This window comes from Prionailurus viverrinus, chromosome B1, assembly GCF_022837055.1.
Source record: "Prionailurus viverrinus isolate Anna chromosome B1, UM_Priviv_1.0, whole genome shotgun sequence".
Taxonomy (NCBI): Eukaryota; Metazoa; Chordata; class Mammalia; order Carnivora; family Felidae; genus Prionailurus; species Prionailurus viverrinus.
In genome coordinates this window covers 132,838,264-132,851,467 of record NC_062564.1, presented here as the reverse complement: position 1 = coordinate 132,851,467, position 13,204 = coordinate 132,838,264, and the positions used below count along the sequence as shown (strand labels likewise).

At 38.2% G+C, this 13,204-nt stretch overlaps 1 protein-coding gene across 4 annotated transcripts in view; it reads left to right on the top strand.

Moving 5' to 3' along the window:
• The window catches only part of HERC3 (HECT and RLD domain containing E3 ubiquitin protein ligase 3), a 117,707-nt gene that overhangs the window by 81,177 nt on the left and 23,326 nt on the right, over positions 1-13,204 (top strand). For 3 of the 4 annotated variants that reach the window (XM_047855198.1, XM_047855200.1, XM_047855199.1), the window contains exons 19-23: positions 214-384; positions 2,060-2,203; positions 3,577-3,743; positions 6,089-6,155; positions 6,650-6,732. In XM_047855198.1, coding sequence (XP_047711154.1) covers positions 214-384; positions 2,060-2,203; positions 3,577-3,743; positions 6,089-6,155; positions 6,650-6,732 — 632 coding nt within the window. Of the gene's footprint in view, positions 1-213; positions 385-2,059; positions 2,204-3,576; positions 3,744-6,088; positions 6,156-6,649; positions 6,733-7,028; positions 7,276-13,204 lie in introns of those variants that run through there. The other variant, XM_047855201.1, reaches the window with a different exon arrangement.

Sequence of the window (13,204 nt, the reverse complement as noted above, 5' to 3'; positions counted from 1 at the left end):
GTCATATGCTTCAGCTGTTTCATTTAATTTCTTTTGGTTCAGATTAGAAAGATTTGTGTGTTTCGTAAACATGAGCAACTTGGAAAATCAGAAATAACAAAACGGAGATGCAGTCAACCTGCTCCCCACCACCCCAGGTCCAAAGGCACAGCCGGCTGTGGTCTGCACTTACAAGGACACTGAGTAATTGTGTTCTTTGATGTGATGTTCCAGGTGGCAGTCAATGGAGCCAACCTGCAGAATGTCTTCATGCTTCTCACCTTGGAGCCTCTGCTGGCCAGAAGCCCCTTCCTGGTCCTTCACGTTCGCAGGAACAATCTTGTTGGAGATGCCCTAAGAGAGCTGAGCATTCATTCCGACATTGATTTGAAAAAGCCTCTCAAAGTGAGCCCTTCATTCTATTCTTCTAAATGACTTCCAAGGTTTTCTTTAAACAGGGGTGATGAAACAGCAGAGGTCTTATCATTAAAATTACGGAGTACAGCCATTCTTAAGGTCTTTCATTCATTTTGCAATCATTTAATCACCTCCTTTTGTCAAATCAAACAGAATATCTCAACATAACATCAGATAAGGATGCCAGAGGATTACTTGAGGGATTATAGGGCTTTCTTTGTCCGTTCTCTTCAGTGACCCTGCTGCAACTCTACCAGAAACAAGCAAACTAGCAAAACTAAAGCTTCAACTAGGTAAAACTGTCAAGTCAGCATCTAGCTTTGGTTGTCAAAGATTGGAGAGAAAGAAGGAAAAAGGTAGAATAAAAAGGAGTGAAATTGTCTGGGAAGCTGTTGACCTATCATGAGCGCTCTTAGTACCCTGAAGTTACTGAATTACTGTTTTTTTTTTCCTCATGGACTATGCATGTTTGTTACCACTTATTATATTCCCAGGGCTTAACACAATTCTTGGTTACATAGTAGGTGTTTGATTAGTATTTAATGAATTATTTGAAGTTGTTTTAAATCATTTATCTTTCCCTTCAGATGATTTCCAGATCTCCATTGCCATTCCTATTTCCAATTTCCAATTTCCAAAAGGCAGTAGGCAAGAGACTGATGGTCTTCATGCTATTGTCACCCTTTCAGAACATACCATGAGTAACATCAGTCTGCCTGGGAATTCTTCCTGGAACTTATGGGTTAGATTTTTGATATTGCAAAGGCGGGGTGGGGGGGGGTTGTCCCTTTGCCCCTGTTTTCAATTAGTAATTCAGATGAGACACTTGTTGCTTTGTAGCATGTCTGAGTTAAATCTTCTGCTGGCATCCATAGAATCGGGGTCCTAGTGTCTGTCTCTACCTTTTCTTTTGTCCTGCTCTTGGCAACCTTGAACTCACCTACAAGGGTACACTTTCTCAAATGCTATTTTTAGCTCTGTTTCTGAGCCCTTGCCTGTACAATGGAGATGATAATAGTAATGGCTATGCATCAGACTGTTCTGAGGATTAGGTTAATAGAGTTTAAGTGCTGGCATGTAACAGACTCTCAATGAATCTCATTTGTTGGTTTGCTGCAGTTGTTACTGTGATGGTCATTGTGGGTCCAGGATGCCCCATGTAGATCTGTTTATAGCCTCTCACAGAACCCAGGTCTGTGCTTCCTTAGAATGCCCTCCTCACTTCCATAAGCATCAGTTACTGCAGGAGCCCCACTGAGAAAGATTTTTTCCAGAAAGTGTTCCTTTATCCAAATTAATCATTGCTTTTCTCTATGTGCCAGAACATTTACCTCTCAGTATATTTGACTCTTTGAAAATAAAATGTGTTCTCAATTGATTATTTTATATTTGCCTCACTGCCCCAAATAGATGGTAAACTTTCCATGGACATATGGTAAACTTCTGACTTCCTTTGTATCCCTTGGAGTACCTAGGAAAAATTTTGTGTTTAAGTGCCTTGTTACTAATAAGTAGATACACCTTGCAGTGTTCATTGTGTCAATGTATTGTCTGTTATATATCCCTTCCTTTGTCCTGACTTTGGAAGGAGTTTGCTTTTAAAAAAAAAGATAAAACATCAAAGAGTTCCCTGAAGTATTAATTCTGCTTTCATTATTTTAAGGTAATCTTTGATGGCGAAGAAGCAGTGGATGCTGGCGGTGTCACAAAGGAGTTCTTTCTTTTACTGTTAAAAGAACTTTTGAATCCTATCTACGGAATGTTTACCTACTATCAGGATTCAAATCTCTTGTGGTTTTCAGATACTGTAAGTTAGTGATATTGCAGTTAAACAGATGGATTGAATTAAACTTTTCTTTTTGTGGTCAGACTGATCTCCTGACTTCTGACTTTGCCAAGGGGAGCATAACAAAGATAATTTAAACAATCCAATAGCGTATCTAGTTTTCATATTTCACTTGTTGCCAAGATCTCATGTTTTGTCACTCATCAGCCCCATTTCCCTTTCTAGTAGTTAAGATCCCAGGTTTTGTTACTCTTTGAAGGGTAAAAAGAACACAGTGTGATAAAGAAATGGGTTTTATGACATGTGGAAAGTGGTAGTCAAATATGTCTTAGCTTAATAATAACAGTGGTATGTGTGTGTGTGTGAGTACTTCTACAGATACATGCACACACTGTATTTTTGGAAATTCAGTAGAAGAGCTAAACTTTCAATGGCATCCGTTTTTAACCAGACTATAATTTAGTTCTTGTTTTCTTTTCTTTTTTTCTTTTTTTTATTTTGAGAGAGACAGAGAGAACAAGTGGGGGAGGGGCAGAGAGAGAATCCCAACTAGGTTCTGTGCTGTCAGTGTAGAGCCTGATGCGGAACTCGAACCCACAAACTGTGAGTTCATGACCTGAGTCAAAACCAAGAGTTGGATGCTAACTGACTGAGCCACCCAGGCATCCCTAGTTCTTTTTCCTGTTGGAGTTTTCTCCCTAGATCTGCACTGTTCTAAAAAGGTAACTATTACCCACACGTGGCCACTTAAATTTAAATCATATTTTATTAAAATTAAATAATATGTAATGGAGAGCCTGGGTGGCTCAGTTGGTTAAGCATCCAACTTCGGCTTAGGTCATGATCTCAACAGTCTATGAATTCGAGCCCTGTGTCGGTCGGGCTCTGTGCTGACAGCCCAGAGCCTGGAGCCTACTTCGGATTCTGTGTCTCCCCCTCTCTCTGCCCCTCCCCTGCTTGTGCTCTGTCTCTCTCTCAAAAATAAACAAACATTAAAAAAAAATTAAATAATATTTAAGATTTATTTTCAAAGTTGTGCTGGCCACATTTCAAGTGTTCAGTGGGTGTAGCTGGTGGCTACAGTATTGTATAGCACGGAATAGAATGTTTCCATCATTGCATGAAGTCCTATAGGATAGCATTGCTTCAGAAGATTATATGCTATGGTCTCTGTCTCTAGATGGAGCTGTAAATGCTTAACGTTGTTTGCATTGAATTTTTTTGGTGGGGTAATTGAACTTTTGTCAGGGTGTTTCTCTGCTTCAGAAGGTAACTAAATATTAATGGGGTCTTTATTCTTTTATACCGAAAGTATTCTGAGGTAAATGGCAGAGTGTTTGGAGGGCTGCAAGCACTGCCTTTCTTTTTAACACATTTGTATGCATATTGAAAAGTGTTTTGTAGAGCACAACTGGTTTCACTTGATCGGCATAACCTGTGGACTAGCTATCTACAACTCCACAGTGGTTGATCTCCACTTCCCATTGGCTCTCTACAAGAAGTTACTGAATGTAAAGCCTGGCTTGGAAGATCTAAAGGAGCTGTCACCCACTGAAGGAAGGTACAGAACTAAAAGATAGGCAGATTGGTGTGGGGAATTGCTCTGGCCACCTGTGGCACAAGGATTAAAGGTTGAAAATACCTCACGGACAAGCTTGAGCTCATCAAGACATAGGGCTAGACTCTTAAGACGCAGATGCACCACTCCTTGCTTGAAGCATTGCTGGTGGCACCCCAAGGGCAGAGGGGAGAAAAGGAAAATGGAGGTCATAGTTGCCCAGGGGTACCAAATAATCCCAACCTTCCTTATCCTGAACAAAAAATAAAGACTTAGAGACTCGTCATGGTCCAGAAATACAGAGGGAGAAAGTATTGAAAAGGGAGCATTAAAAAAGTTTTTTAATTGAGATATAATTCAAATACCATCGTACTTATTTAAAGTATAAATTCAGTGACTTGTAGTATATTCAGATTGTATAGCTATCACTGCAATTGTAGAATATTTTCATCACCTGAAAGAGAAACTTGGTGCTCCTTAGTTGTCATCCCGTCTTCTCATCCCCAAGCCCTAGACAAGAACTAACCTAACTTTCTGTCTGTGTAGACTTGCCTGTTCTGAATATTTCATATAAATGGAATCATGTAATCTATGGTCCTTTGTGTCTGGCTTCTTCCAAACCCAGCATGTTTTCAAGGTTGATCCATGTTATAACATGTGCCTGTACTTCATTGCCTTTTATTGGCAAATAATATTCCATTGCATGGATATATATCACATTTTGTTTATCCGTTCATTAGTTAATAGTTGATGGAAATTTGTGTTGTTTCCACTTTTTGGCTATCATGGATGATGCTACTGTGGACATTCTTGTACAAGTTTTTGTGTGGATGTAAGTTTTCATTCCGCTTGGGTGTATACCTAGGAGTCGAATTACTGGGGCCATATAGAAGCTCTGTGTTTAGTCTTTTGAGGAACTGCCAGACTGTTTTCCAGAGTAGTGGAGCCATATATATGTATATATATGCCATATATATACATACCCATTTTAATGTTTATTTTTGAGAGAGACAGAGACAGAGACAGAGCATGAGTGGGGCAGAAGCAGAGAGAGAGGGAGACACAGAATCCAAAGCAGGCTCCAGGCTCTGAGCTGTCAGCATAGAGCCTGATGCAGGGCTTGAACTCATAGATTGCGAGATCATGACCTGAGCCAAAGCCGGACTCTTAACCATCTGAGCCACTCAGGCACCCTTTGGAACCGTATTTTTTTGTTGTTCTCTTTCTGGCTTTTAAAACCCCTTTTCTTCTGAGTGTTTCTGCCTTGATTTTAGTTAGCATAAGATCACATATATTTTAAAAAACTTGTTTCTTTGGATTTTTGTAAACAGTATAATCCTCTTGGCTTCAATAGGAAGGAACATCCCCTTTTCTAGAAAAGAGTACTGATTTTAAGATGGAGACAGAGGAAGTGTGATTTCTAAGGTACCCTTTGGAAATGAGAATGCCACACCACCTGGGTTGGACATACCACTGAGAAACCATAAAGGATAGGAGAGATGGATGCACAGAGAGGAAGAGAAAACTTTAGAAGGAGTTTGAAAAAAATAGTAGAGGAGACCCTGGCAGGGGGTAACTGAAGGAAAAGGCTAGAGAGTAGTTGAAGTATGTGCTATATACTTTGCCAGCCTGGCTAAGGATAGATTTCAAGTAATGATTTTGGGTGGTTAACTGGGAGTGGATTTAAACTCCACATTAGGAATTTTCTTCCTGGGCCACTCTTGATGGAATTGTCAGACTTGGAGCTCACTAAAGAAGAAAGTGTGAATGAGGTCTGGTTACAAGGATGTATTCTCTTGAAAGCTGGGATGTGAACGTTACTGGCATAAACATATTCTTGTTTTCAGGGTACATGTTTGTGTTCTTTAGTATGACAGACACTAGAGTGTCTTTACCATACAGAGCCCCTTGCATTAACAAGTAAGCCATTACGATTCCTACGTAGATGAGGTGACTTTGTGGCTTTTTTATGATGGAAGGTTATTCTAATACATGTGGATGAAGACATTCTGTAGGGCCACTGCAGTACCATGTTCTCATATGGACTTCCAAGCAATACCAGGGTTAAATGAACACAGGTATGTCAGATCTAAATCCATCATCGTTTCTTCACAAATCCAGTAAGACTTGTCAGTGGGAAAAGAGAACAATTAATGTCTTACAGGTCTACTGTCATATTTTTTTTTTCAGGTATAAGTAACACAATTTTCTGTCAGTCTGGATTGATGTTTGTCCTAGAATCTTCTTTTAGTTTTTCCTTGCAAACAATCTGGATATATGACTGAGGTAGAAACCCTGTTGCAGTATCTAACTTGCCTCTTTTCATTTCTCCATTATTCTATGATTAGGAGTCTTCAAGAACTTTTAGATTACCCTGGGGAAGATATTGAGGAGACTTTCTGCCTCAATTTCACGGTAAGGATTTCCACAGTTTACTTCTGATTGTGGCATTCTCTTTCATTGTGCTCACAAGTCATAATTAACATTTAGTTTTTCTCCAAATCAAAGAATAAATTCAGGGTCTCCTCTGAACAAATTTTATTTTAGTTATAGTGTCTTGAGTGTTAAAGGAGCTGAGTAAATATGTTTAATACATGAGTGAATGATTCATCTGTGTAAAGTTACTGAAACATTAATCCTCTTTACTCTTGATACAGAGATTTCTAGAATTGATATCATTTTCTCTTTGATTGCATTTATTGGCCACTGCATGTCTTAAAACACAGGATATCTTTTAAGGTGCCAATGTTTTCTGAATCAGGTTCTTTCTCTTTTCCCAAGAATTTTCTGTATTATAAGTAGTGATTAAGCTACATTTGTTCCTAAAGCTTCTCGCAGTCATTTGGATTCTAGCAAGATAAGTGGTGAACACAATTGACACATCTCTTTTTTTCCCTCCTTAAATATAGATTTGTCGAGAAAGCTATGGAGTGATTGAACAGAAGAAGCTGATACCTGGGGGAGACAAAGTGACTGTGCGCAAGGAAAACAGGTTAGTCCTGACCTCGGACTATTGTAGATGTTGCTACTTTATTTCTCTGCACTTTTAAGACCAAGATTGAAGTTAATCCTTAATCCCTTCTGCAGAGGAAGCAAGGGTAACAGAGCAAGAATTTGCAGATTGTAATTAATTTTTAATATTAGAGGAAGCACGAGACCAAGATTCAGGAGATAACTATTGTAGATCTAAAAAACCAGACCTCTTCTTGCATCCTTTCACATTTTTAAAGACAGCTAGAAGATCGTGTGGTCTCATGTAACATTCAGTAACCTTCTCTGTCATGTTAGCCTTCCAGACTAGGAAGCCTCACCTTTGGGGAAAGTAAGTGCCCAGCAAAAGTGGCTTCAGATGATGAAATTACCTTGACTCCAGGAACCTATTATAGAGGCTACTCTTATGTCAGGTAGGGGTTTCAACCAAAACTCAGTAAGAATCTCTTAGAGCTAAAAGTACTGTCCTTTTGTTATCTGCATAACATTGGTATTTTGTTAACAGCTTATGATCCACTTTTTAAAAAATATATAAACAGGCTTATAGGGGCAGTTGGGTGGCTTAGTTGGTTAAGCGTCTTGACTCTTGATTTCAACTCAGGTCATGATCTCAGTTCTTGAGTTCAAGCCCTGCATCGGTCTCTGTGCTGTCAGTGCAGAGCCTGCTTGGAATTCTGTCTCCCTCTCTGCCTGTCCCCGGCTTATGTGCACTCACACTCTCTGTCTCTTAAAAATAAATAAATAAACTTAAAAAAAAAACCACAACAGCTTATATATTCCATATAATCTGATAATATTTTTAGAATTAGGAAATTTATGGCAGATCATAGAGGGGAGTTTTTGGCCCAGGAGATTTCTCTTTTAGTTTTGATGATTGTTTTATAACCTATGTATGTAGGTATCTGCCTTTAGTTTTTCAAAGGATGTCTGAGCTTTTGTATCAGGTTTCAGACAAGATAATGTGTGCATCATTTTTTAGAAGCTAACAATGGGCTAGGCAGGAGGCCCAAGGAGGGGAACATTCAGAATGTCTTTATGTTATGATGAGTCATCATAAAGCTCTCTGTTTGATATACTGGGTTGGGCAGTGGTCTAGTGCAGGCATAGGCAATTTGTGATGTAGTCTGCAGTCGACGCAGTTGGGACTTACAGCTCTTTCATATCTTTATAAAAGCATTTCTCTTAAAGTACTTTTTGTCTCTGCTTTTTTTCCCCTCTCTCTTTCTGGGTGAGTTTTTCTCTCTTCGTGTCTCTGCTTCTCTCTCTGTCACCCACTATTTGTCCTTATTCAATAGACATTTCTTTGAATCAACAATTGGATTGAATAGTTCAGAGACAAGCTACGCAGGAATACTGAAATATAACACAGTTTGTTTAGGGTGTAAGCTGTTCTCACATGCAACCGTATTTTGGAAGCGAAATAAAAAGACTCATTTGGGTGGTTGAATCTAAAGGAGTTCAGAGAAATCAACTTGGGACAGACGTACCTGTGCACCCGGGAGGACAGATACAGCATAGAGCTAGGTTAGGAAGCCTACTAAGATTGAATAACAGATAGAGGCAGAGACCACAGTAAAAAGTGAAAGGTGCTCTGTAAAGTGGTGGCTAAATCTTTGTTGTTATTTCAGGGAGAGAACAGTGACTGAGTGGAGCGTGGGGGGCATTGCTGGGGGACTTCATTTGGAGGACTCACACTAGCTTAGCCTTGGGGGTTAGTTTGTAGAAGTCTTTGGAAATTAGGTGTGGACTTCATTCAGCAGGTAGTAAGACACCACTGTTGGTTTGTGAGCAAAGGAGTTGCATGATAGAAATAGGTTCCTGGGACACTTTCTTTTTTCTTCTTCTTTTCTTTCTCCACTGTTTATATCTGTTGCTGACACATACACACTCCCGGACAATGCTTAAGCCCAAGAGTGGTGCTGAGTCAGTGTGGAAGAACGTGCTTTTCTTTACAAGGCATGTGGGTTCCTGTCCTCCTCCTTTGCACTTGTTTGACTCTAATTGACTTCAGGGATGCTCCTACAACACATTTTTCAATAAGGATGTTCTGATGGCACACAGTTTCCTTAAAGGAACGATAATACATAAATTTAAGAGAGTAAAAAGAAGGAAACCCACATCATTCTTTCACTTGTATTGTGAAACTCCATTATTCTATTACCATGACATTCTAAAAAGTAGCTTCAGAAGTGTTCAAGTCTTTGTACAATGCAGACTGCTATGGTTTTAAATATTGCCGGGCAGAGTGTGGCGGATCCCTGCTTTGACTGCCAGTATACTGTGTTTGAGTTTAAAGTGTGGAACAGCTTCTGTCTTTGGTGAAGTTTAGGTTTTGGCTTTTCTGGGTCACTAGCACTCATTGAGTACATAGCGAACTCATCCATGCTGTTTTAGGCGTTATTGTACATGGCTTTGTAGTTGTGTCGGGAGGCAGACCTTGTTTCTGTCACACAGTTACCTATTAGAGAAGCTTCTGAGAACTTAGTGTGATTACTGCCACATTACTTAGTATCACTGTCATGGTTAGGGACAACTAGAGAGACACGAGTGAATTTCTATTCTTTTTATTTTATGCTGCAAAAGTAGAAATCATATCAGTAAAACATTTTGAGATCCTTGTAAGAAATGTTGCCTACAACTGTGCAAGATTAATCATTGCAGCTGTTTTTTCCTTTTGTCTATTATATGTCATAATCTCATCAGAGAGGATTGGGGTCCTTTTGGTTATTTATTAGATGGGTCTAAGAAAAGTAGATAAAAGAACTATATAAGAATAATACCTTCTGGATTTTAACTTGGGCAGTTGAGTACACAGATACTGCTCACATTGAAGTTATTTTTATTGACTTACCAGTTAGTTATTTGCTGTCACCGCTGCCCTGGAAGAAAATGCCAGAAAGGTACCAATTCTTAATCCATAATTTATTGTATTCCATTTGGTCTTAAAATTGCATTCTGTCCTTGGATAAGAGCTTCAGACAGGCAAATGAGTTACAAGCATCCAAGTAAAAGAATATCCGTGGGTGATTGCTGGTGGCTACACCCTAGCCAAATCTTGCCACAGCTGGTAATCACATCTGGATAATGACCACTCATGGTTAAGTATTTCTCATACTGTGTAACATGGTGTTATTACCATTAATGAAAAATGTATGTATCATTCTAGATTCCCCCAAATTGACTTCAATTTAATGTAGTCAAATTAAATGCAGTTGATGTCTTCCCCCATTTCTGTCATATCAAAAAAGGGATGGGGAGCGTAGTAAAAAGATCACACAGTGAGGCATGCCAGGCTTAAAGTAGGTGCTCCAAAGAGCATCCTGATTCCATAGAAAGAACCTGAGAATAAAACTCATACATGACAAATACTTCCAGGTCCTTAACATCTACTGAAGTTAGGACTGCTCAAAGACTTGAGTTGATCTCTTCAGATGGTCTCTAAGAGGTGTAATCTTTAAGATCTACCTTGTATTTGCATTGGGCTGTTACAGGAATAGCAGATGGTTAAAACGCCAGTAACATTTCTTGAGTACTTAATATTTGTCCAGCACTATACTAAGAACTTCAGATGTAATCCTCTCCACTTTACAGATGCAGAAACTGAGCCACAGAGAGGCATAAGTAACTGTTCAAGGTTACACAGCTAGAAATCTAGGATTCAGGGCCAGAGGCAGGATTCAAAGCCAGACATTTTGAGTGAGAGCCTGTGCTCCATAAATGTCAGCACATTGCCCCATAGATGCCAAGACCAGAACTTGAGTTTCCATCCACCACCCCCTCCCTAACCCAGTATGAAAAATGACTTAGAAGAGTTTGCTGTTTTCCTTTCAGGAACACTATGCAGTTTAAAAAAAAAACAAAGTTGGCTTAGGTGAAAATGTACTATATATGTGTAAAATTATATGTCTGAATTTTTAAACTTAGCTTGAGACGATGCTTATATTTAGCATATCATTACAAAGCCCTCATGGATACCTTTAATAATGACTACACAGTCTGCCTTGTGAATGTGTGTGTTCTGTTCTCTCACTTTGGGGTATTTGGCTTCTATGTTCTTTTTTATTTCTTTCCTTCCTCCTTCATTTTTAATAAGACTTTTCAAGCATCTTTTGTGTATAAAGCTTTCTTTGTTTGCCTTTAAAATTGCTTTTTTAATGGATAATATCCCAAGGATGAAATTGAATTAGTGTATATCATTTTGAATCAGTTGATAAATGTTTTTGCTAAATTGATTTTGCTAATGAATTATATACAGCTTACACGTTATCATCAGTGTATGAGAGTACTCATTTTACCTAATCCTTATAAGCACTAAGTATTCTCCTAAAAAAAAGTAATAAATTATCTTGCATTTGTAAAATTTTGCATTTCTTCCACACATAGTCTACTTTACATATTCTGCACAGCTTTGATGCATTTTACTGTGAATTAGATAGAAGTGGACAATATTGTGAATGTACTAAATGCCACTGAATTGTTCATTTAAATGGTTAATTTTATGTTATGTGACTTTCTCCTCAATAAAAAATGTTTGTGTACATGTTGTGTGCACGTGCAAATGTGTCTCTGTGTCTGCCTTGAGTGTTAACTCTCTGGCAGGGAGAACTGCTGTGTCATGCTTAGGATGCGACACTTTTCTGCGTAATACTCTGAGAGACTGAATTGAATGTGTAATGCATGTTGCTTTTCTTTCTGCCAGTTATTTTGTGCTTTAGTGACAAATTTGGGCACGTAATGGATTAAAAATGGTTTCTGAGTGATAATGTTTGACCCATCTTAAAGGCAGGGTATCCTGCTAGACGTAAACATGCAAGTTTTATGGCTGTCGGAGAAACTATCAAATGAGCAGTGCAGGAAACAGAGGGTAAAGATCAACTCAGTTGGGAAACGGTGGAAATTGACTGACATTGGTGAAAGGCATCGTAAACATCCCTGTATCCTGGGAAAGTGGCCAACAGTGGTGTGACTAGTAGCTAGAAAACCCTACAGCTAAAGTCTTACCATAAGTGGAAGAAAGACTGCTGGCCAGAGCACTTGGCTGGGAATGCGTGTATTCCAGACCTCGCTGGAGCCCTGGTCAACCTAGTGCTGCCCTCTTGGGATATGTCTTTCTGCCCCAGGCAGGGTTGCAATATTTCCTCTTTTTAAAGTAGTCTGCTGATGTCCTGTATGTATTTCTGTATTGGGACTAAATGATTTTTGTATGATTTGTAGGAACTCTATATTACATTAAGACTATTTTTTGTAAATTGGACTCCTGTTTGCTTTTGGAAATGTGGAGTGCTTGTGTTTAAATTTTTATAATTTATTAGTTTGTGTGTTGTCATGTCTGTTACTTCTTTTGGTCTTATATTACTAATCTCAGCCTTCCGCTGCCCAGTAGTTGATAAATACATAATGTATTTTCTTCACTTAAAAAAAATTTGGGGGGGGACCTGTACTCTAAGGTGAAAGCTTGAATTGTTTCCATATTGGTGGTTTCCTTAGCTATTCATACAGGTGAACATTAGGTTAATTATATGAAGGTCCAGATTCAGTTTGGGTTTTGATTTGATTGTGATAAATTAAAAGTTAATTTGGGCATAATTGTCACTTTTGTGATATTCAATCTTACCATCCAAAGACCTTAACGTTTCTTTCTTTGTTTTTCCTTTTCACATAGGCTATACGTATTTTTTGTTAGAGGTTTTTATAAATATTTTGATTTCTTCTTTCTATTCTGAAAGTGTCTTTTCATTTATACTGATCATTATTAGTACCTACGGATAGTTAATGGCTTTTGTATATTTATCCGGCAGCTCGTCAATTCCTCAAACATATTCAGTATTAATAATTTTCAGCTGATTCTCTTGGGTCTTCTGTGTATAATTACATGAATGCAAAAAAATTTTTCCCCAATAATTACACTCCTTATTTGTTTCATTCATTTTTTCTTTTTACTAGATGGACCTAGAAAAATATTAAACAAGTCTCTTATTTCTAGAGATAAGAAATAAATACTGAGTTTTATTAGTTTTTTTTTTTTTTTTTTGCTTCTATTAAGATAATCTTTGACTTCTTATGTAAATATGTTATTTTGATTTTCTCTTTTGGTTGGCCTGGCCCTAAGGATGATTAATATTACATTAAGGTTCATTTAACTCTACTATTGCCATTAGCAACAGGTCAGAGCTGCCTTCCAGTCCTTAAGGTAAAGCAGTCTCATTTCGCTTCTGCATAATTTTAACCCTTAAAAGAAATGGAAGAAAATACATTTCAGTTTTTTATTTTGGGTGTGTGTGTGGTGGGGGGGGGGTCTTTAATTTTAAACTATTTTTTCTTCATTCAGAATGCCCAAATGTAAAGTTGAAGTAGGCCTTTTTGTATATTTATAATATCACATTAAAAGTCTTATCTCTTCTGGGAGGAATTCAAAACCTGATTTTACACTGAGGAAACCAAAACGAGACAGTTTATTGAATTTCCAGTTTCTG